The 22,033-nt window shown below is 39.4% G+C and overlaps 4 protein-coding genes across 5 annotated transcripts; 1 reads left to right on the forward strand and 3 right to left on the reverse strand.

Annotated features, from left to right (window-relative positions):
- The first annotated feature begins 24 nt into the window (after window positions 1-24).
- Window positions 25-4,905, forward strand: Capr (Cell cycle associated protein caprin family member). 2 transcript variants are annotated; one of them, XM_089258765.1, is made up of 6 exons: window positions 25-130; window positions 191-682; window positions 1,210-1,392; window positions 1,486-1,652; window positions 1,984-3,076; window positions 3,143-4,905. In XM_089258765.1, the coding sequence occupies exons 2-6, from the start codon at window positions 305-307 to the stop codon at window positions 4,307-4,309; spliced, it is 2,988 nt and encodes a 995-aa protein (XP_089114891.1). In that variant the 5' UTR covers window positions 25-130; window positions 191-304; the 3' UTR covers window positions 4,310-4,905. The 2 variants fall into 2 exon arrangements, with proteins under 2 accessions (XP_089114891.1, XP_017957532.1); XM_018102043.2 differs by lacking the exon at window positions 25-130 and having other exon boundaries at window positions 1,984-4,905.
- Window positions 4,906-5,209: 304 nt separating this feature from the next.
- On the reverse strand, window positions 5,210-6,128 carry LOC108652040 (uncharacterized). Its single transcript, XM_018102050.3, has 3 exons — window positions 5,892-6,128; window positions 5,693-5,838; window positions 5,210-5,628 (listed from the first exon to the last, which is right to left on the reverse strand). Exons 1-3 carry the CDS (start codon window positions 6,040-6,042, stop codon window positions 5,479-5,481), a joined length of 447 nt encoding a protein of 148 aa, XP_017957539.1. The 5' UTR covers window positions 6,043-6,128; the 3' UTR covers window positions 5,210-5,478.
- Window positions 6,129-6,464: 336 nt separating this feature from the next.
- On the reverse strand, window positions 6,465-7,842 carry CycH (cyclin H). The gene is made up of 5 exons (XM_018102049.3): window positions 7,442-7,842; window positions 7,167-7,368; window positions 6,873-7,101; window positions 6,705-6,816; window positions 6,465-6,641 (listed from the first exon to the last, which is right to left on the reverse strand). The coding sequence occupies exons 1-5, from the start codon at window positions 7,756-7,758 to the stop codon at window positions 6,524-6,526; spliced, it is 978 nt and encodes a 325-aa protein (XP_017957538.1). The 5' UTR covers window positions 7,759-7,842; the 3' UTR covers window positions 6,465-6,523.
- Window positions 7,843-10,637: 2,795 nt separating this feature from the next.
- eg (eagle) lies at window positions 10,638-19,444 on the reverse strand. Its single transcript, XM_018102047.3, has 3 exons — window positions 18,846-19,444; window positions 13,955-14,032; window positions 10,638-12,123 (listed from the first exon to the last, which is right to left on the reverse strand). The coding sequence occupies exons 2-3, from the start codon at window positions 14,030-14,032 to the stop codon at window positions 11,065-11,067; spliced, it is 1,137 nt and encodes a 378-aa protein (XP_017957536.1). The 5' UTR covers window positions 18,846-19,444; the 3' UTR covers window positions 10,638-11,064.
- Window positions 19,445-22,033: the final 2,589 nt, after the last annotated feature.

A 22,033-nucleotide genomic window follows, 5' to 3' on the forward strand; every position in this document is an offset into this window, starting at 1 on the left:
TTGATCGAAATTATAACAAACAGTTCAGAAAGTGCATGTTGACCATTGAAGAAATTTAAGATATTCGATTACTGTCAAACGCGATTTCCCAAATGGAAATAGCAGCATGCAATAGTTAGCTTGACGTATTGTATGTGGGACAGTGATACTTTAGCTATCGATGTATCGATACATATCTATATATTTTTAGCCATCACCAAGTTTTTCGAAGAACAAAAAGAACGGCAGGACAAGGCAGCAGTTTCAATTTCATTCCTAATTTATTGTAAAAGTAGTAAGCAACCAGAAGAACACACGGCAAACAATGCCTTCGGCTGCTACCACATTAACCAACACCAACAACAATAGCAAGGAGAAACGCGCCTCGGTCAGCTCCATCGGTGCTAGCAGCGTCGTCGGCGGCGGCGTGGGTGGTGGCGGCTGCAACAATGGTAACGCAAGCAATGGACAGCACAGCAGCAATACCAATCTTGCTGACTGTGCCAAGTCTGTTGCTGCAACGGGAGTAGCACCAGGCAGCGGAAGTAGCCAAACTGATTTAACCAACAACAACACTAACGTTAATGCCAAAGCGCTGAAACCGTCGGCTGGTGCTGCTACTGCGACTACCGAGCCGTACAACCCGATGAAGCAAATTCTGGTAACCATTGAGCACAAGATTCGTAATTTGGAAAAGCGTAAGGTAAGTGTACAAAATAGAAGAAAAAAAAATACGGGCATTGAAGGCATTGCCCACCATTTTTATTTTCGTTTGTGGGCCGCTTTGTTTCGTTGCTTTTTTGTCGTGCTGTTTCCCCCTTGTGCTCGCAGATTTTTCGCGACGCCATGTTTGCTATCTCGCAGAGTTGCCAGACCAATAAGAGTTGCTATAAACTAAAACATTTTATTGTTGCTGAGGGTGAAAATTAACTAGTTTAATTAAAAAAAAAAGTTATAAATATAATACGCACCTACGTTAAGTGGTATATGTATTTGGATTGTATGCTGATGTAATAAAAAAAGAAATAATGATAAACAGTTAGAACGCGCCGGCGCTTGATCTGGTAACTTTGCTAACGTCGGTTCCGCATGTGAGCAATCGCTTACTTTTGGTTTCGTTTTGCATTTGTTTGTTTTATAAAATAAAAACAAGTATTGAGAAAATGAAACGAAGCAAATGTTTCTTGTTTTGCACCGTGACTCATGCCAATACTCTTGTCACGCATACAGACCAAATTGGAGTCGTACCGAGCCATCCAAGCTGGCGGCAAGGAACTTAGCGCCGACCAAGGAGCGGCCGTGGCCAAATATGATTCAGTCCTCGCAACTCTTGAATTCGCTCGAGACTTCTCCAAGCAAACGCAGCAGATGTTTAAGGAAGCCGAAAAGGAACAGAAGAAACAAGCTCGCAAGGTACGTTGAGTCATCTCAAATTGAACGAAATAAATGTAAAGTGCAACACAATTATAAAATCTAAATACCATATTGAATGTATTGTATGTTTAGGATAACCAGGCTAAATCGCTGGCAGAGATTGCCAAGATTCGCGAGCTCTTGGTCATGCAAAACGTTCTCAGCTGCTTCAACGATGAGCAGGTGCGCAATGATTTCGTGGCCGGAGAAAATGGTGCCTGCAAGCTGGAGATTGCCGATTTGGAAGTGCTTGAGAAGTTGTAAGTAGTTGTTTATATAAATATATAAAAAATTATATAAATATTTATAGGGACAGTACATATGTATATGTAAGTTCATAAAATTAAAATTCGCCTAACAATCAGTATTTTTAATATAAAATTTTCTTTATAAACTATAAAGAATAATTCAACAAGTTTATGCTCTACTACAATTGATAATGTCATCTATTTGAGTGATTTTAAAGAGTATATAAATTTGGTGACTCGTGAAAGCCTTTAATTTGATTCTATTATAGATATAATTTTAAAATTTATGATGTCTATATAGTTAGTGATTCATGAAATCCTTAATTTATGCTCTGTAATATAGCTGCATGGATGTGCAAACGCGTCGACCGGAGATTGCTGAGGATGTCAGTTTCCTGGCAACCGCTCAAAAGGCAGCTGAACTCTTTGCCATGACCATCAATGCTCGAGCTAAGCCGTACGGCGATACGACTTTTGAGAAACTGCGTGCGCTCTTCCAACAGATCCAGGACTGTGGCTATTTGGACAAGTACTATTTGATTCCACTGGCGGATCAGAGTGCGCAGGGGAACTGCACAGACAGCGGCACAGTTAGTGGTGAGGGCGAGACTCTGCTCAATGATGTGGCGGGCATTGCAGGTGATCACGATGTGCCTATGTCGGAACCCTCGGCTCATAATTCGCTGGAAGAGGGCTTGGACAAGCTGACCACTGCCGAGACGGGAACTGTACTGCCTGAACTGCAACAGCCGGAACGTGGACATCTGTTGCTTGAGCCGCAGCATCAGCGTGCGCCCGTTGTCGATCCGCAGCAGCAGCAGCAGCAGCAACAGTTGCTGGTGCAGCAGCAACAGCAGTCTGGCGTGTACAATGCTGCCTCTGTAACTTCGGCTGCAGCTGCACCGGCGAGCAACACAACGCCAGTGCACATAATGTACGCATCAGCGGCGACTCAGGCAACGCATGTGCCCCCGCCGGGTCAGCATCCCCATCAGTTGCTCAGTAGCCCCGTGAATCTCCAGGCCTTGCACGGTGTGCCGCAGTCGCAACCGCCCCAGGCGGGTGTTGCCGCTGCGCCATCAGTGCCTACTCAGCAGCAGCAACAACAGCAACAGCACTTTGGACCCACGACCGTGCGCGCTGTGGAGCATAATTACTTCAAGCAGCCGCCGCTGCAGCCTCCGCAGGCAGCTGCTGCACTGCAGGCGCCCACGCCCCAGCAGCAGCAACAGTTTATGCAGCAGTTGCGTCCCCTGGCCGAGGTACTGGGCACCGGCAGCTTCCACTTTCTGCAGGACAGCGAATTGGATGCTCCGGAAGTGCTTCCGCCACAGCAGCAGCAGCAACAGCAACAGCAGCAGCAACAGGCACCGCCACCACAACAGCTGCAGGTGCAAGGCTTAGTCTTTGAACAACAACAGCAACAGCAGAATCATGTAGATGAACCGCAAACCATTACAACCCTGACCTTTACCAATCAGTCCTTCCCGTCCTTGCAGCAGCCGCAGCAGCCGCCGTCACAACCACCACCACCACAGCAGCAGCAGCAGCCGCAGCAGCAACAACTTTTCTCGCCTGTTCTGATTCATGAGCAGCAGCGCCAACAACAGCAGCAGCCCCCGATGCTCATCATGGCACGCTTGGCGACACAGCAGCAGCAACAGCAACAACAACAACAGCAGCAGGCGGCTCCACAGCCACCTCAGGGTATTGGCATGCAACCAGGCGATGTGACTGCCGTGTTTCCATATGACGCCGCAGTTGTCAGCTACGAGCAGCAACTGCAGCAGCAATTGGGACTGAAGGCACAGCCACAGAAGCAACAGATCGAGGAGCAGCAACAACAGCCGCAGCAGCAGCATCCGCTGCAACAGCAGCCTGCCAATGATGTAGATTCTAATGAGTGGCATGGACGTGGAGGCGTAAATGATACCAATGCAGCTGCCACAGCCGCATTGACCAATGTACTGAAGACCCAATCATCGGCGCTGGCCGAGCAGGCAACTCCAACGTCCGGCAATAACAAGTGGAGCAGCGAAATGAATGCGATGAGCAGCGCCGCCTCAAATGGCAGCAACAGCAGCAGCAGCAACAAGCAGGAGTGGGCAACTCCGCGCGACAACAGCAGCGGTCGCGGTGGCTATGTCAATGAGAACGACAGCGGCAACAATCATTGGAACTCGCAGCAGGACAATGGCAACCAGATGCGGCGCAACTCTGGCAACTATCAGCAGCGTCGCAACGGTGGCGGCGGCGATGACCGTGGTCGCAACGGCGGCGGTAACTATCGCTCTCGACAATATGGCAACTCCTCGGCCCAGCAGAATGGACGCAATAGCGGCGTGTATTTCCGCAATAACGAGTCGAGTGGAGGCGGCAGCGGTGGTGGCGGCGGCGGCAGTGGTGGCGGCGGTGGTGGTAACTACTACCAGAACGGTGGTGGCGGTGTTTATAATAAGGAGTCACGCTATGATTCCTCGGGCAGCGGTTCCTATCGCAGCCAGCGTGGTGGCAATCAGCGCAACGGCAATGGATCCTTCGGGCGTCCCATGGGTGATCGCTCACGCAACACGGGCGGTGGAGGACCAGGCAACGGTAGCGGAGGCTACATCAATTCACGCCAATCACAACAGCAACGCATGCCGCTGGGCTTGGAAAACAAAAATTAAGCAGTGAAAGGCGTGGGAAAGGCGACGGCGCAGCTGTTTGGCCATGCCACATGTATTAAGGAGATCCTCTCATACACATGCATTACGCGTCATCAAACACACATACACACTCACATAAGAATATATATATATATATATATATATATATGCATATATAAATGTAAGTATACATATTTAAATATATATGTATATGTAAATCTATAAATATATGTATATTCGTATATATATTTACATACACATATATTCATATACGCATAAATATAAATATATATATATATATTTATATATATATATATATATATATATATACATACATAGCTATATATATAGAAACAGCGTTGCCACATTGGCGTATAATTTACTGTTAGTCAGCAACGTGAAAAGATCCAAAAAAAAAAACAAACAAAACAACAACAAAATGAAAAGAATAGAAACATAATGGAAAAACTGTTTGCGCATTTTTTTATAAACACAATTTAATGTTTCTATATAATTATGATTTATATAATTAATAATTAATAAAAACAAAAACAACAATCTAGTTTCTAGAACACTCACGACACAACCATACAGGAAAGTTAAAAATAAATTAAAAATGCAAAGGGTTTCTAAAACCCAACAGCAAAACGAAGACACAAAGTAATCAACAAATAATACAAATTTGTGCATGGGCACTGGACAAACAGCTGTAAAAGGCGAGCAGAAAATAAGGGGAGAAGTGGAGTTTGGTAAAGTGCGAACTTTGCCAAGAGAAGAAAGTAGGTGGAAACATAAACAGAAAAGAAAAGTATTTATACGTCTTAGCGATTAAATTACATTTTTGAAACATACAAATTATATTTAATGAATTAATATAATATATTGCGAATGGATGATGAACATATGAAAAGGAAACGCAACTTATGTAATTTACTATAAACAAATATATTTATAGTTTGTGCTCTTACTACCAATTTTATTTACAAATGTTTTTTTTTTTACAAGTCTACGCATATGAATTAATTGAAATGTGCGATTGTAGTGCTGTATATGAAAAGATAAATACATTATGCCCTACTTATGTGAAGAAACAAATTATGTACTTATATGGAAAATAGTGACATTAAACAAAAACTTATTTAAGTAAAGAATATTTTGCCTTATAGCTAGAACGCTGTCTTTCAAATTGATTAGATTTGTTTTTGTTTTTGCTCATCTGGCGGCTGGCTCGTGTCCGTTGTAGTATCACACAGAAACCAGAGCCCGGCTAATATGAGAGCGATGCCAGCGCCGGATAACGCTGACAGCGGTTCCCGATATACTAGAGCACCTAAAATAAACTAAACAAATATTGGCTGGGTTAATAAATAATTAACTTCTAAATGAATGCCGACTTAAACCTACTGATAGCACGTAATTGGAGGCAGCAGTTAGGACAGTTGCTGTCAGCGTCTGTTGAGTCATTTGCAAGGCCTTCAGAAAGTAGCGTAGATTGCACACATTGCACAATAACATGAGCCCAAGAGGGAGCACTTGGACTAACGCAAATTCTATAAAATAAAAATAAGAAATTATTTATTAAGTGATTATTGCAAATACTTACCAAGATATGCATAGCCGGCGAATGGTTGTTCTGCGTGCATCTGTAGTAGGTTCATTGCACTGAGAAAACTGGGCAACTTGCCAAAGAAGCTGCCGCCGGCAGCGCATGCGCCAGCTAAAAAACTATAGCGGTACTTAAGCAAAACATCCATTTCAACTTATTTTTTAAGTTTATCAGCTGCTTTGCCGCTTACAATAAAATTATCATAAGTTCGCCACCACGATTTATAATGAATAAGAATATCGCATATAAAACATCGATTGCAGTCACTAGTAATTATAGTTTGAGCGGATTTTTTAAAAAATGTATCGATTTGTGGTGCAAATGAAAGAAAAGAAGTTTGCAATTGGCATCTCAGCTCAGAATTTAATATTTATATACATAGTTTTCAAAGGGCATGTTACATCAACATATCGGTTAGAGTAATAATCAGATTATTTCAGTTTACAGAATGAATGTTTAGAACTCCAGTAACCAGTAGTAATATGTTTAATTCAGATGGGACCATTTCGGCTGAACCTGAAAGCAAGAGGCCCGAATACGGACAATATATAAATACAATACATTGCTTCCTTAAGTTGAATTATTCATTTAGAGTATTGTAATTTCACAGATAAATTATCGAGTTGGCTTTATTGGCTGATATTCATAGCGGAGGCATCCGAGCTGACATCGGCTATATGAAAGGAACCATCCTCGGCTGGCAAATCATCTTCATCCGTATACAAGCGACGTAGACGCTCCTTGTACCTATAAATAAATGCACGATAATGATTATACAAATATATATAGGGATGCCATCTGGGATCATACAGTTCGCTGTCGGGATTATTATTTTGATTGCGACACTTGTCCAATTTCTTTTCAATAGCCTTAACTTTCTCTCGATCTGGTTGCTGATAGTTTTTGACCAACATGCGTATTTCTGAAATTATGAATTTGGCTTTAGAAACGTCCGATTGCGCTTTACTTTTTACTTACTGCGCACTGCATCGATCAGACCCGGTAGCTTCTCGCGTGCTGACACAAACAGTAGGTCTGTGACGTAGCTGTCCAGGTTCTCTTGCTCCTTGCTGGCTGCATGCAGCACAGCCGCCAGTCCAATCTGCGATGGAGTATGCAGCAGACATGCGTCTGTAAAGAACGTCGAGTCGATAAAGCTATCTATTTGCGGGCGCAAACGTTCTGGATTTTGCATATTGCTGCGAGTCTGCGAATGAATAGAAAATGTTCGACTTGAAAAAATAGTTAAAATAGAAGCGTTGCGTTTCGTGCCTTGATGTCTATTAGGAAGCCCTCAATCGGGCGGAACGGATTGTGTATTGTGAGGTAGTAGTTTAGTTGGCCAATTAACAGTAGTTCATTTGAGAGCACAATGTCGGTGGCCTTGTTGCGATCGCCTTTTATGTTGTTTACAAACTGATTGATAGACACATTAAACTCCTCCACCTTACAGGCAACAAATACGCAAGTCGCTCTAAAAGGAAAACAAGCAATAGTTGTAACAAACATACATATGTATGTATATTTAAAAAATATTGGATGCTCACAATATTTCTTTGGGGTGATAGTCCATCGGTGTATTGTTTAAGTAAAAGCGCTTGAAGTAATGAAATGCAGTCCCAATTACGCATTTCGGCATGGTTGGCTCGAAACGCCGGCAAAATTCCACGAGATAAATTTCATACTGCTTTAGCAACAGGCTCTCTTCAGCCGGCGTTAGAAAATAATTTTCGAGGTTGTCTGGCGATGGCGCTTCACTTCGATGCTCCTCGATGTATTTTGTGTTCTGCTCCACCCGGAATGCATGTAGCTGAGCTTCGTTTGCAAAAGTCCAAGATCGTTTTTGTGAACTTTGCGGATACATTGTTAAATATAAACATTTAACAGAACACTGACACTGTTTGCCTTAGACATTCGCTAGTGAACCGAAATAATGCCCAATATCGATAGCTGCAAGAAGAAATACAATCAAAATATATCGATAGTTTATAAGTGAAGTCGTGTGTGTTGCAGACTTTTGGGCGCCAAAAAATATTTCAAATCATATAAAACCGATTAAAAACAGCTGTTTTGACAATCTGCATAATTCATGTGCTGCACCACTTAGTCTTTTTATAGTAGTGCTGCACATTTCACGTGCGGAACGGTTTACAGGAGGCAGCGGCAATATTTTGACTCATCGAAACAGCGAAATTGCTCTGATTTTTGCTGCATTTATATTGAATCGAAATCAGGTCATTCGACTGTTTGTTCTCCCCGCATCTTACGCACATCCTCTCCTGCTGGTTTGTCTGTAGGCTGCAATGTTAACGTTTGTATACCCTTCATTGAATAAAATAAAATGAAAAGGAACTTGTAGTAGAATAACCAATGTAAGGTTATAGGTAATTTTTATTGTTTGATCTTCTGCAAATTTAAAAAAAAAAATTAATTGCATTCTTTAATTACCTATCAGCTGTAAATGTAAATATTTTCTTAGCTATGCGTGGCTTAACGAAGCTGACTTCTAATCGATAATACCTTTTGACTACTCTTCTCTGAGGTTTCTGTATACTTTGTATGCAAGGAGCAGCGTGCTGTGGCAATAAAATTGCAATTAATTTTTATTGACAACTCTGAACTCTTGTTACAGCGTTTTGTTGTTGATCTTAAAGCGATTTCTCTGGCGCAATGTGGAAGGCGTTTTGCAGGTACTCACCGACCCCGGATGGGAAACGAAAGATATGAAAGACCACAACTAAATAGGGATCTAACAAACATTTCAACATGTGACTTATTTGACGACATTTGTGTTTTGATTTCATTTTTTATTCGAATAGTCTAACATCTATATAAAGTAGACCACCCAAAACGTGGATCTACTTATGTAATACAATACAAATATATTTTGTTGCGATTAACGACTGTTGAACTTCGGGCGTACAATAAAACTGAAATAAATAAATAAATCTATGACTGAAAAAGAAATCAGTTTACAATAAAAGCTGGCCCCAGCATTTACAAACAATGAAATTCAATGCAATAATTCAATATTCAATTGAATTTTAAGCACGCCTCGGCTCGAGCAGAGCCTCCTCCTTGAATCTTTGAAACTAGAAACTGGTCCATGGAGTCGAACCGTCCGATTGTCCGACCGTTCGGGCGTCCAGCCCTCTCTGACGGCAATCCATCTCAGCTTGTCTGCGCCGCACGCGCACAGACCGCGATCTACTGAGTCATATAAGCATTCATGGACATACATTCATGCATACATACATACATGTGTACTTCGATGCATATATACATATGTGATTGTGTGTGTGTGCGTAAGAGGGAATTGGCCTCGAAAACCACTTGGTAAAGAAAGCTGAGGTGGATTACGAAAACTTACAAGAAATGCAGACAAATCTTTCGGAATCGAAAGCCATATTTGATCTTAAACTAGAACCTCAACATTGAACGATTTTAATGTATTATCTGATAATATGATTCTTAGTGGAAATCATCTTCATAATTAATAATCATTATTAATTTATATCATTTTTACTTCTTGTTATTATCAATTTTACTTATTATCAATGTATATCTGTAATATTGTATTTTATATTATAATTATATACAAACTACAAACCTTTTGATTATATCAAGGCATTGACACCTATAAAAATGATATAAACAACAACAAAATCAATGCAAAAGTATGTAGTATGCCTCTTTACTCACACTAACACACACCAACGCACATACACATAGGCACATACACTTAAGCACTCACTCACGCCCAATCACATTCGTTTTACCTGAATACATAAATGCATTTGAAAGACATCTATGTGAGATGCTGCCATACGGACTCTAAGTACGTATGTATCAATATATTTGCAGGCACTGTTTTTGTAGCTGTGGGTTTTTTTGTTGTTACTGTTTCTATATAGCGTGTGGTCGTGGATTATGTTCGGCTTTTGGCATCTCACTTTGTCGCTACTCTCAGGGGGCGTGTTTTCACATAGACAAAAACAAGCGAATAATTGAATGTGTGAATGCTCAAATTTGTCTGCTAGATGTGTGTGTGTATGTGTGAGTTTTCACTTGGGGCTTAGCCAATGGGAAACATGTATAAATACATACTTAACTCTACGCATTCATTAGCTTTCAAAGATTTCACTTTCAGTTCGTTGCCTAAGTCTTTTGATTTCAGGTGACGATGTTAGTTCAACTGGAAGATATAAAAATGTTTTTAATAAAAATTGCGTTGCAACTAATTCTTATATTTTGTAGAAAAAAAAAAAACGAGAAATAAATATAAATATATTTGAATATATGTTCATTCGAGCTATTTTTATTTGTTATTTACTTTTCTCTTGCCTGCCTGTTGCTGTTGCTTCATTTGTTGTCATATATCGGCGGCATTGTCATAATTACATTTATGTAGTCAATATCCACATAGTTGACATTTGGAAATATGTCAGCCGGCTTACGTAATGAATAAGGCATCCACTATATACGAGCGTACGGCTCTCTGTTGGCTGTCTTCCAGGGATTGTGATGGATATACACATAAGCACGGGTCATGTGACAGTTGAATCGCAAATATATTTAACAATTTGCTGTAGATGGTCATGTTAAGTCTGCTCATGTGTCAATTCGATGGAGGCAGCTCGGACCAGGCCAGCCAGACCAAGGAAAGTTCATTTCAGTTGCGGTCGAAACTTTCGGCAGAAATGAAAGATTTTAAATCATTTTTTGGAGATTCTGTTAGCCATATAAGATTCTTCAAAATTGTTTTCGTTTTTATTATTTGTTTGCTGCGTTTTACATTGGGTTCGCTTAGCTTATGTGTCTACGCAATAAATTATTTAAAATTAAGAAAACAAACAGAAGCGAAAAAACAACATGCAAATTATAAATGACTTATGTATAATACACGTGCTAAACATAAATTAAATAAAAACACACAATTAAATGACAGTCGATTGTAAATTTGGCTAAACATTATTTTAATATTTATACTTATATATGTATATGCGTATATTAGAGTGTGTATGTGTGTGTGTGTGTGTGTATACGAGAGTATTTCGAATTGCTTAAATGCTGTAATTGAGCTAAAAACAATTTATTTGTACATACTTTCACTGGCACCAATATCGAATCGTTTGCAAGCAGCCAAGTGGGATGGCTTCCTGCCGTGACCTTATCCTGTCAGAGTCTGCGAGCGCACCAGGGTCAGGTCGAGGGGCGTGGGCTTGCGTACAAAGGTGGCGGGCGACTCCGAGGGCAGGTTGGCTGATTCACTGAGAGGGCTATTGGAGCTGTTTGCCGTCGGACTTGCAGCATCCGTTCGTGAGCGAAGCGATAAGTCCATGGGCTCCTCCTCCTCCGCCGGACTGCTCGCGGGGAACGGAAATAGCAGCTCCGACTTGAATTGTTCCTTGAAGATGGGCAGCGGCGGCAAACTGCTGGCCATCAATGCTGGCGGCAGGGTGAATGGCGTAAAAGAGCTGTACAGCGGCTCAGAGTGGCTGCGAAAGATATCCAGCAGCTCCTTGTGGCGTCGCTGCTGCTGCTCCGCAATGTCCGCCTCGGAGCTGCCCGCATAAGCGGAGCTGCTCTGTCGCACCGCCTTCCTAATGCTGTTCGTCGTGGCGCTCAGCACGCTGGTGCCGTCGTCCGTGGGATCCCCGGCCGAGGAGGCGCCAGAATCGCTGGGCGTATTGCTGAGGCGGGACTCGAGCTTCAGCTGGCGATGCTGCTGCTGCTGCTGTTGCTGTTGCTGTTGCTCGTTCAGATACTTGGCTGCTTGCAGAAATCCAGGCAAACTCGGCGCTGGCGTCGAGGCAGTGGACACCGCTGCCGCTGCCGCCGCTGCTGCCGCCGCCGTCTGCAGTGCGATGGTGGGCGAGGTGGCTGCCGTGGCCGACTTGATGCAGGGATTCGTTTTGTCCTGGTAGGTTTGTCGCGCCTGGTTGCTCGCCTGCTGCAGTCGCGCCAACTGATCCAGATTCGCGTTGCTCACGCTGGCTGCGCCCATGGCCGCGCCGCTCCCCTGCTGCTCCTGCAGCAGGCAGTGTATCTTGAACCAATTGGAGCGGCGGCCATAACGAGAGCCGCTCTTCGACATGCCCACCAGCAGGCACTTGCGCAGCCGGCAGGCCTTGCAAGCCGTGCGATTCTTCTTGTTGATGACACAGTCCCCGTTGTGCTTGCAGCCGGCGATCGCTGCGATGTTGTTGTAGGTGCGGCCAAAAAACGACTGCAACGATGCAAAGACTTTATGAATTCTTTCGTTGTGAAAGTTTATAAATCAGTTAGAAGAGCATCTTAAGGCATCTTCTTATAGGAACAAATATTTATATTTTAACAAATATGTATTCAAAGAAAAAATCGTTTATATTCAGTTCTATTCGTTTTTTTGATCCAAAGAACATATCCATATGTAATATAGGTATTATTATTCCGCACAAAATTCTATTTTATTCAATTCAAAAAATTTATGAAGTAATTCTATTATATTTTTATGGTCAATTATTCCAAGCTGAATTTATAAATTTAGATTTCATTTTATATGTACATTGTATTTTTGCTAAATCCTATATGAATTTAATTGTTGCGCTTCGGTCTATTTCTTATTAAGTCTTTTATTTTCTTGTGTAATTCGTTGCGGTCCAATAATAAATATCTGAGAAACATTTTCATTTATCAGTATAACATATATGGATACTATGTCTTTGCTTCAGACCATAGTATAGCTTGAATCGTTATTCTCGAATTGAGCTCTGCTGTCAGACTTTATTTCAAGCCATATAAATCAATGTCTATTTATCCTTTAATTGGATATTAAGCTTTGTTAACAATAATTCAATTGGTATTCAAGTAAATTTTGATATTCTAAATTAATTGACTTACAATTTAAATTAACGTAATCAAATTAACAATTTGCGAGCCTGATTTTCTGGTTTAGCTTTCTTTTTTATTTCATTTAATTGTTTTTAATAAAGTATATTTAATACTATTGATACTATTGATATTATTAGACATAAAAGTCTAACTTATTTGCAGTTCAATCTGGTCTTACAGTCTTCAGTCTTTCTTCCATAGATCTCTTCCACTTGCTTGGCTCTTGCTGAAGCTCTCTGAGCTCCTCTGGCGTTCAAAATCAATTATTGTTGATACCTTTTGCACCTGTGATTAGCATTCGGCAAGTGGCATAATTTCGATCAACTCGGCGCTTCAATTACAAAATGTGCGTTAATAAACTGCCAACAGTGTGTGTTAGCCCCAGTCTCTGCTCCTGCTCCTGCCGCTGCCCCTGTTCCCGTCTGTAGCCCTAGCTCCATTCATGGTGATTAAGCGAAAGAGTTTCATGCACTATTTAATGTATGTGAGTGCTTTTGTTTTGTTATTGTTGTTCGTTGGCTGTTTTTCTATTTTAGCCAACTCATTCGAGAGCTGCTGGGCCAAAGTTGTTCGCATCGATGTTGAAGTTCATTGAGCGCCATGTTCAGCGAATAAGTTAACTTTGATGCTTGGCTCTTGCCATTGCCCATTCGCTGAGTCATCTAATATGCATGTAATTTTTATTTGATTGACTGCAGTTTACAATTGTGCTCGCCTTGAGCTCTGCCTCTCCCTCTCTCTCTCTCTCTCTCACTCTCTTTGGTGGTATATATGTACAAAGAGTCGACCCATCAGCTGCTGCTCTAAATTTGCAGATATTTTCCCATGGCATTTGAAGGTTCAGGCCATTGTGCACGTCCTCGCATCTACTTAAAGTCAATTAAAAATCAATTAATCTACCGAATTGAATTTTAATTATAGCAATAAGATTTCTTCTTCTTTTCATGTGTTGCAGAAGTAAAAACCTAAATCTTGAGCTCATTTTCGCACATTTTGTAAGCATGCCGAAATATTTTATTTCTGTTGTTATTATTTGCTTCCCACAATTGTTGATATACATAAATATATGATCGAAAATACGTATTCATTTGTATATTATAGTAATATCATTATATATATATATATATATATATATATATATATATATATATATATATTTTTTTTTTTTATATTTCTATGTAATTTACCTTGCAGCCCTCGCATGTGAATGCTCCAAAATGAAAACCAGCCGCTGGTTCGCCGCATACTTTGCACAGCTGGTTCATCTGAAATGGATAATTGATTGATTTATTTTTGAGGTGAGGATTTATGCATTGAACTATGGTAGGTATAAGTATAAATAATGAATCATTAGATTATGACAACAAATGATTTTTACGATGAACCAATTTCCGATCGTATTATAAATGTCGAAAATTTGTTTAAAAACATTTCTAACATATTTTTTGGATTTTATATATATATATTTTTTTAAATTTATTTTTTTTTCTACCTCAATATATGTTATGTTCTTTAAACTCTTTCTTTTATTTATGACAATAGTTAATATTCTTATTTTGTATGAGTATACTGCAAAATATAATGATTTATAATCGGAATAACTCGTATAAAATCATTGAAACACATCGCTTAAAATGTAATTGAAATTCATTTCATTCTCAATTTTTTATGAACAAAGGGAAGTTTGAGTAATTGAAGCCCCAATAAAAAGTATATAACCGAAAATAGAATAAAAACCTTATAAATCTAAAAATGTATCATTTGTAATTTTAAAATTCGTATTGACTTATCTATCTAGATACCAATAGTTAACATCTTGTAAAACCCTTTCTGTTTATTGATGAGCAGCTTGTCCGGCTTACAGAGAATACCTCGCTCACACACGAGGCAACTGCAGCAGTGAAAATACTTAACAGCAACAAAATAATAACAAGCAGGAGAAGAAGAAGCAGCAGCATCAGCGGCAGCAGCATAACCGATGACCCACTGCGTTTCTCTTTACTTCGCTTCTTCTTTTTTTTTGTGTTGAATTTTGTATTTTGAGCTTTTGGCACAGGTCGTGGTTAGAAATTGAGGTATGCGACGACCGGTTTGGGCTGGCACCGCCGTCCGAGACGTCCGAGACAGGGTAACGACAACTCGATTCCCGGCCTGGTCGCACCTCCCTCTGCAAGAGGATGGGTCGTGTTCACACATCTAATGTACGTAGTTACTTGTTTTCTATGCTCATAAAGCTAAGGTCAAGAAGAAGAAGAAAAAAGAATCCAATAGCAACAACAAAAACTGGGAAAATGCATGCGCAAACATTTGGCGTCAATTATTTGATCAATGTGGAAATTTTTGGAAATTTTGCAATAGTTTTCACTCTAAGGGAATCGAAATGAAGCTTGACAAGCTAATAAAATGGGATAAATTGATTAGATAAGCTCTTTCTGGTGTCGAAGGTTCTATCAGTCGAACATCTAGTTTGTGATTAAATGGAAAGAGTCTTCAGATCTTACGATTGGTTAAACTAATAATTTTTTTTTTTTTTGTCTTGAGATAAAGGGCATTTAGTCAAGGAAATTCAGATCAATCTATATTGTAAAGCATTATTTTTATATATAGTTCTATACATATATGGGAATATGCTCAAGCTGTATAAGATTGATAAACAGAGAGTGTTGAGATTTAGAGATTTGATTGTTTGAGAATTTGAAGCGCTAAGCTGTAAATAAATATATTTTATAATTTATCTTAAAAAAAAAAAAAGAGAATTTGAAACGAGAGAGAGACCTAATGGATTTACTGCTGCCAACAAAAATCTCTGCTTCATATGGAGTAAAATAAGTTACAGTGACAGAGACTGAGAGGGGCGTAGGCTGTTATATAGCTGAAGTATAGTGTGACACCAAAGTATTCTCTTAAATTAAACAATAAATAAGCCGATTAGTATCTTATTTTTAACTAAACATTAAATTACCCTAATAAAAACTTTTTTTAATATACATCTAAAAATAGTTATTAAATGGTTGTACAGTAACCCATAGTAACTTCAAAAATAAAAATATTTTTATATAATATAAAATTTCAAATGATTTAAATTATGAAATCATTGTTTTATTGTTTTTAGTATTCTTTTTTTAACCATTTGTTATTCCAAATTAAACTGATTGAAAGCATTTCAATTCTGTTCTTTCTTAGTTCCATTTTTTTATAGATATTAATTTGTTCAAGTAATAAATTATTTGGTCGGAAAACAATAGTATAATATTTTGAAATATAAAATATAAAAGAAATTATTAATTTCTTGTCTTAAGATCACTCAAAAACTTTGACAAGGCAGATCTATGGAGTTCTAGGATTTGCTTTCGTTTAAAGGGAAGCGCTTAAAATAAAAGTTTAGCTGCGATGGGCATCAAGATCTAAGCACAAAGTAGTTGAGTTTTTGGGTCGTCTGCTGGCTTTTCGGCTTTTCGGCTTTTCCTTTGGCACTTTGTTGGGTTTTCGCCGTGGGCATTGGCAGTGCCATCGCCTTGGTCGATCGCCATTCAGTTTTCTTCTTATTTATTTTTGTACTTATGTATATATGTATATACTTATGTGTGTATATAGGTTTTCTGGAAAAGCGCACCGCTGTGCCTAAAATTGTCACGGTTTTCTGTGAAGGTGCAAATTTAATGTTTGCCAATTTAGCAGCGCTCGCTGTCACCTTTGGTGTCCATTAGCGCGCGTTTATATGCAAAGTGGCGGTCTGGCGTGTTCGCCATTATCACAGGAGCAGCATCACGCCGGGCCACCACCTGCTGAGCGCTGGCCGCAACTGCCAAGCGCGATGCGCCCTCCTGCCCATCCAAACGGTGTCAAGATATGGACACAATAACGAACTTACCGGCAACGGGAATGGAGATCCGAATGCGAATGCGAATGGCAATGGGAATGGGAATGGACAGAAGGGTGTGGGTATGGCTATGGGTACGGGTACGGGATGGTAACCCAGCATCAACAGTGCAAGACGTGAAGTGCTTATGCTTAATGCTTGGCATTTCCGCACTCTGGCACTTGGCATTGGGTCACAGCTCTCTTTCGCTCTGCTAACTGATGCCTCAAATTATATATTAACTTAAAATTATCGAGATATTTTAAAGATTTACATATACAGTTATGTTAACTTGGTTTCGAGTTGTGGCATATCAGTCCTTATATTAGCTTGAACTTTGCATGTTGTATGGGTTAAATAAACTATTTTGATATTGATTTTAAAAAAAATTTTGTTTGTGCATATTTTGACTTGAATATGTATATATATTTGATATATTTGTTATATTATTTTGTTTATATTTTATACATGTTTTTTTTTTTTTTTTTAGACATATTCTAATAGCAGCTGAAGTAAAAGCCGCAAAATATTCCTAACCTTCATATAAATATAATAACCAATTATATAATTTATTTATTAATTATATTAATCAATTGGGGACAGTATTTATCTGCTTTCAGCTGGATTTTAAATTTGTTTTGAATAAAGGTCGAAATGTCCAGTAATAATCAACAAATATCCAGTTAATTTCGATTAGAGTTTAACACAACGAATTCTGATTATATGTCATCTGCCTTAAGTACACAGCGAGAGCTTAACGTTAAGTCTTACATTTTTTATTACTTGTAGCAAAAAGTAAACTTTAATCAGTGTGCTGGAAAATTACCAACTTTGGCAACTTTAGCTGTCGATTGCAGTCAACGAGTCGAGTACCTCCGAATACGAGTTTTCTGCCTGAAAGTTTTTGCTTTGGGTTTTTATTCGGAATTTTTGTTTGCTGTTCGCTGAGAACAGAAGCAAACCGAATCTCAATCATTTGGCAACAATGAGAACAAGATCAGTTGTGCATATATAGGTACATTGGACAAGCTCATCAAGTAGCCGTTGACAGAGGCGAGCGGCGCAGGATTTTCAGCAATAAGCATGGCAAAGAATAATAAACAGAAATGTGTCCTTTAAAGCAAACAAAATGTTGTACACTGCAAATCAGATAAAAGCCATTTATCCCGCTGAACAAGAGCAGTAGCAGCAGCAGCAGGAGCAGGAGCAAGAGCCTTTCGAACGAGACCCAAAAACAAAAAAAAAAGAGGTGTTCAAACAAGCAAACCACGATTGTTGAAAAATATTTTGCAGCAGATACAAAATAGAACAAGGCGAGGCAAAACAGGCAAACAGGAGCAGAGCGGACGAATACCAGCTCGAGATCAACTCAAATATCGGTGACACAGAGTGAGCGAGAAAGGGAGCGAGAGTGAGTGAGAGAGGGTGAGCATACAATAAACAATTGCCCATAATATGCTTTATTATTAGCCTCTGCCAAAAGACGTCGCAATATGCAAATCCATTCAACAGAGTCACACGCTCTAGTTTGAATTGTTCGCTTCCTGACTGCCAGCCAGCTCTCTCTCTCTCTCTCGTTCTCTCTCTCTCTCTCTCTGTCAGCCTTGCCTACTCGGGGCTCTGTCGAACAGCTTCCTTAGCCCTTTTCTGCTTGATTGCCAGCAGCAGTCAGACAATTAAATGTTTGAAAATCTTCAAGTTTTTTTCTTTTCTTTTTTTGTGTCGTCTCTCGTCGCCCTTTTGTAATAATTTCTTGACACTTATCGCACAAAAGGCAATAACATAATTAATGAGCATGTCAATGAGTGTCTTTTGTTTCTCAGTTACGCTTCCTGAATGTAGTCGCTTAGCTAATCCCTTGGGCATGACACGGCCAGAGTCTCGCCGCTATGCAAACTGGTTGCCTTCGATATCCTTCAGATATCATCCAATTGATATTCCAATACGGACTCCATTGCCTCCGTTTAGTAATGCATTAGCATATGTATTAATATTTATAAATGATGTATTATGTAAACAGTTTTATCTGATTTTAATAACAACTATGACTAACTAGCCATAAATCAGTTAAATGTCAATGAATGTAATAAACAGTTTCTAGAATGATGAGAATGATGAGCACAAGCATGATCGCCTTATAGAATATATGCATATATATAACTTAGCATATATATTATAAATGTTATTAATTATTTTTTAATTCGATTTCATTCACTCACCTTTTCACAATATTCTTATGCAGTAAACTGCATAAAATCTTTAATTTTAAATATTTCTCAGCTCTAGTTTTAGTTTTAATTTTTGTATATTTTATAATATATTTAATTTTTTAATTTTTATACTTCAGTTAACAGAGATATTAACTTTTACACAAATCACACTTTTTCCATATGCATAAATATTTCACAATTATTTTTAATAAAATTATTCACACGATTGCATTATGTGTAACACTTTTCCAGTTGCTTTATTTTGGCGACGGCTTTTCACAAGACTTGGTAGGTCGCAGGTCGTGCGTCGTGATTTGTGAGTCACGTGCGCGTACCGTTACCGAAGAGCGCGTGTATCCTCACGTACAACAGTTTCAGTTAGCGGTATTCTGCAGCCTTGCGATGCTTTGCAGCGTAGCGCCCATCCGAGACTAAACCGTCATCATCGTTCTGAGCTCCAACCAGCCGACTGACTGGCCCTGGCCTCAAAGATCATCAGCCAGCAACAGCAGCAAGCAGCAGCAGCCAGCAGCATTTGAAGTCGCGCGCGCACGCGTCTTCACTGTATTACGTATATGTGTGTGTGTGTGAGTGAGTGAGCGAGATTTTGTATAACAGCCCAGTCGGACACTTAAAGGCAAAATGATATGGTATATGCGATGCTGCTGGAAGTAGATAATACATTGAAAAATAACATTAAATAAATAAATTATTTAAATATTAAAGTTTTAAGGAACAAATAATTTTTTTTTACTATAAATTAATTTAATACTAAAATGAAAGCAAATTAATGTACTTATTAATTATTTGATATTGTTATTGAATTACTTATTTAAAATAAAAATTAAATTTTAATTTTTTCTAGAATATTTAATTAATTAACGTTAAATTTAATATTTGCTCATAATATTTAAAGTTCAGCTATATATCTTTTCTTTCAAAAACAATGTACATATATAAATATTTTAAAAAATTAACATACGAAAATTTTTTACTTGTCAAATTTAGAAAAATGAATACGTTAAGTTAATGTAGGCTTTAACAATTTCTTAATCAATTTTTTTTATTAAAATAAAACTTAAATGAAACAAATGCTAAGTATTCATATCATAAAATGTATGTCAGCATAAGCTATAAAAAGCTGAAGTCCATGCAAATCATAGTCTACATGTCGGAAAGTAAATTGACAACTTTAATAAAAATTAACAACATGTTAATAAACTAAATTTATATATTTTTTTAATTTGGTAAAAAAATCATCGTACATCTGAGCTCAATAAAAATGTGTTTCTATTATTTATACTTTAATTTAAGAAACACTGCTTACAACTGACTTTTAGCATGCTGAAGCACTGAAAATTCAGTTACTTGCTTTACAGAGCGCAAGCGCCAATTTCCTGTTTACAAGCGGCAGCAGCAGCTGCTTCTGTTAATGTTATGTGCTGCGAACTGTTAAGAGTCGCGTTGATGTTTTTGTTGTTGATTTTGCTGCTGCTGCTGCTGCTGCTGCTGCTGCGGCTGCGGCTGCTCTTTGTGTGCTCTGCTCTTTGCGCTCTTCATGCTGAATTGTGGTTGGCTGTTGGCAGCGGCACGATCCGCCAGCGTTCGTTTGTTTTCATTGAATTTCTCGATGTGGTTGGCTGTTGATTTTTTTCATACGAATTGCTTTTGTTGTTGCGTTTGACTTTACACACAGTACAGTTATTATCGCGCGATTGCATGCGCCACTGTTGCTGCTACGTTGTGAGTGTGTGTGCCTCTCTCAGCGTGTGTGTGTGTGTGTGCCTGAGTGTTTTTATTGTAAATGTGCATCCATTTGTATTCGTATTGGACTAATGTGGCAAAGAGGTGGGCACTTAATGCCCGCCGAGCTGTGTAAATAAAAGCGCAGAGAGACCGAACAACATTTTCTAACGAAATTAGTAGCTTGTTTACAAAATGGTGAAAACGAGTTTGTCGCTTAAGTCTTTCGTTTAATGGCACTAAATAAAGTTGTGAATTCGAAGTACACACTATGTATATATGTTCAACACAGTCGACAAGTGACCCTTAGCCCAAAGGGGATATTCTAGATGAGAACAAACTATTCAGTATTATATAGTATTGAGAGTATTATTGAAGGAGCTCAGTAGTCAAGAGTTTTTACTTGTAATACAGTCCAATCTCGCTAAATCTAAAATCGAGATAAATCGAAATAATTCTTTCCCCTTAAAATATTCATTCGTGATAATTGTCGATAATTTGAACTTCTGTGTAAATCTAAAATAACTGATCCCCATTTCAAATTATCAGAACTCGACTGTAATAGTTGCCAGCTGATGCTGGTCAAGTCAGTAGCCAAGTGTCGTTTGTTCATTTCCCGGCCAGAAACAATTCGAGCAGCGCCTTTAACGCATTTTTCTATACCTAATTGAATTCTCTTGTCATAAGCCAGATTGCGAGCGCAGGCTGATCCTAGGGCAAGTGCTCAGGCCTGATCTAAGCTCAGAGCTGGAGCTGGGTCCAACTGGAGACTCACTTGTGTCACTTCATGATGATGATGATTTCATTTTAATAATACCACTTGCAGTTGCATGGCCGAGCCGAGGTCCATTTAATGCCCGCCACCCGCCCTCCGCTGGGGCCGGTGCGTCAACACCAGTTGACGGAGTAACAAGGAAGCGCAACACTCTAAAACGACGTGTAATTTATCACAGCACGAGCAGCATTTAGCCATGAACTGGACGCGTACATTGCGGCTGCTGTGGTTAGTTTTTCTCTGACTTGGCTGTCAGCATCGCTGTCCTCTTCATAATCTCTGCAAACGCATTCAAAGTCGTCATCATCGTCTCCATCTCCATCTCCATCTCCGTCTTCGTCATTTCTTCTCGGTAGGCAAATCTGTTGCATCTGGCAGCGTTTTAATTTTAATTAAGTTTACGCGCTAGTCAGCCCCGGCCAGCCCCTCGCAGCCCACATCGGATTGGCTGCAGCATCAGTGGCAGTGGGTTTTTATGGAACGACATGGCCATAAGCCGAGCCGGCGTACCTGCAGACGGGCTCACTCGCGTGCTCATGGTGATGAGTTGGAGCATTAGCTTTGATGTCTGCTCATATTTATTAGAGCGCAATCTACTTCAAATTATTGTTGACTAGACCAGGAGAGAGATTAATTTAGCCCGATGATGCTCGAGCTGGGAACGAGAAAAAGGAAATTT

The sequence above is a fragment of the Drosophila navojoa genome, chromosome 4, assembly GCF_054131105.1.
Source record: "Drosophila navojoa isolate 15081-1374.11 chromosome 4, UAZ_NAV_1.0, whole genome shotgun sequence".
Taxonomy (NCBI): domain Eukaryota; kingdom Metazoa; phylum Arthropoda; class Insecta; order Diptera; family Drosophilidae; genus Drosophila; species Drosophila navojoa.

What these genes read in the sequence shown, in the direction of transcription:
- Capr (XM_018102043.2), top strand. Translation starts at nt 305, where the DNA reads ATGCCTTCGGCTGCTACCACATTAACCAACACCAACAACAATAGCAAG. An exon ending in AGAAGAAACAAGCTCGCAAG is followed by an intron (nt 1,393 to 1,485) that starts GTACGTTGAGTC and finishes TTGTATGTTTAG; the next exon opens with GATAACCAGGCTAAATCGCT. An exon ending in TTGGAAGTGCTTGAGAAGTT is followed by an intron (nt 1,653 to 1,983) that starts GTAAGTAGTTGT and finishes TCTGTAATATAG; the next exon opens with CTGCATGGATGTGCAAACGC.
- CycH (XM_018102049.3), bottom strand. Translation starts at nt 7,758, where the DNA reads ATGTATCCGCAAAGTTCACAAAAACGATCTTGGACTTTTGCAAACGAA. An exon ending in GCTTCCTAATAGACATCAAG is followed by an intron (nt 7,102 to 7,166) that starts GCACGAAACGCA and finishes ATTCATTCGCAG; the next exon opens with ACTCGCAGCAATATGCAAAA. An exon ending in TCTGATCGATGCAGTGCGCA is followed by an intron (nt 6,817 to 6,872) that starts GTAAGTAAAAAG and finishes TCATAATTTCAG; the next exon opens with AAATACGCATGTTGGTCAAA.
- LOC108652040 (XM_018102050.3), bottom strand. Translation starts at nt 6,042, where the DNA reads ATGGATGTTTTGCTTAAGTACCGCTATAGTTTTTTAGCTGGCGCATGC. An exon ending in CGCCGGCTATGCATATCTTG is followed by an intron (nt 5,839 to 5,891) that starts GTAAGTATTTGC and finishes TTTATTTTATAG; the next exon opens with AATTTGCGTTAGTCCAAGTG. An exon ending in CCTCCAATTACGTGCTATCA is followed by an intron (nt 5,629 to 5,692) that starts GTAGGTTTAAGT and finishes ATATTTGTTTAG; the next exon opens with TTTATTTTAGGTGCTCTAGT.
- eg (XM_018102047.3), bottom strand. Translation starts at nt 14,032, where the DNA reads ATGAACCAGCTGTGCAAAGTATGCGGCGAACCAGCGGCTGGTTTTCAT. An exon ending in TCACATGCGAGGGCTGCAAG is followed by an intron (nt 12,124 to 13,954) that starts GTAAATTACATA and finishes GCATCGTTGCAG; the next exon opens with TCGTTTTTTGGCCGCACCTA.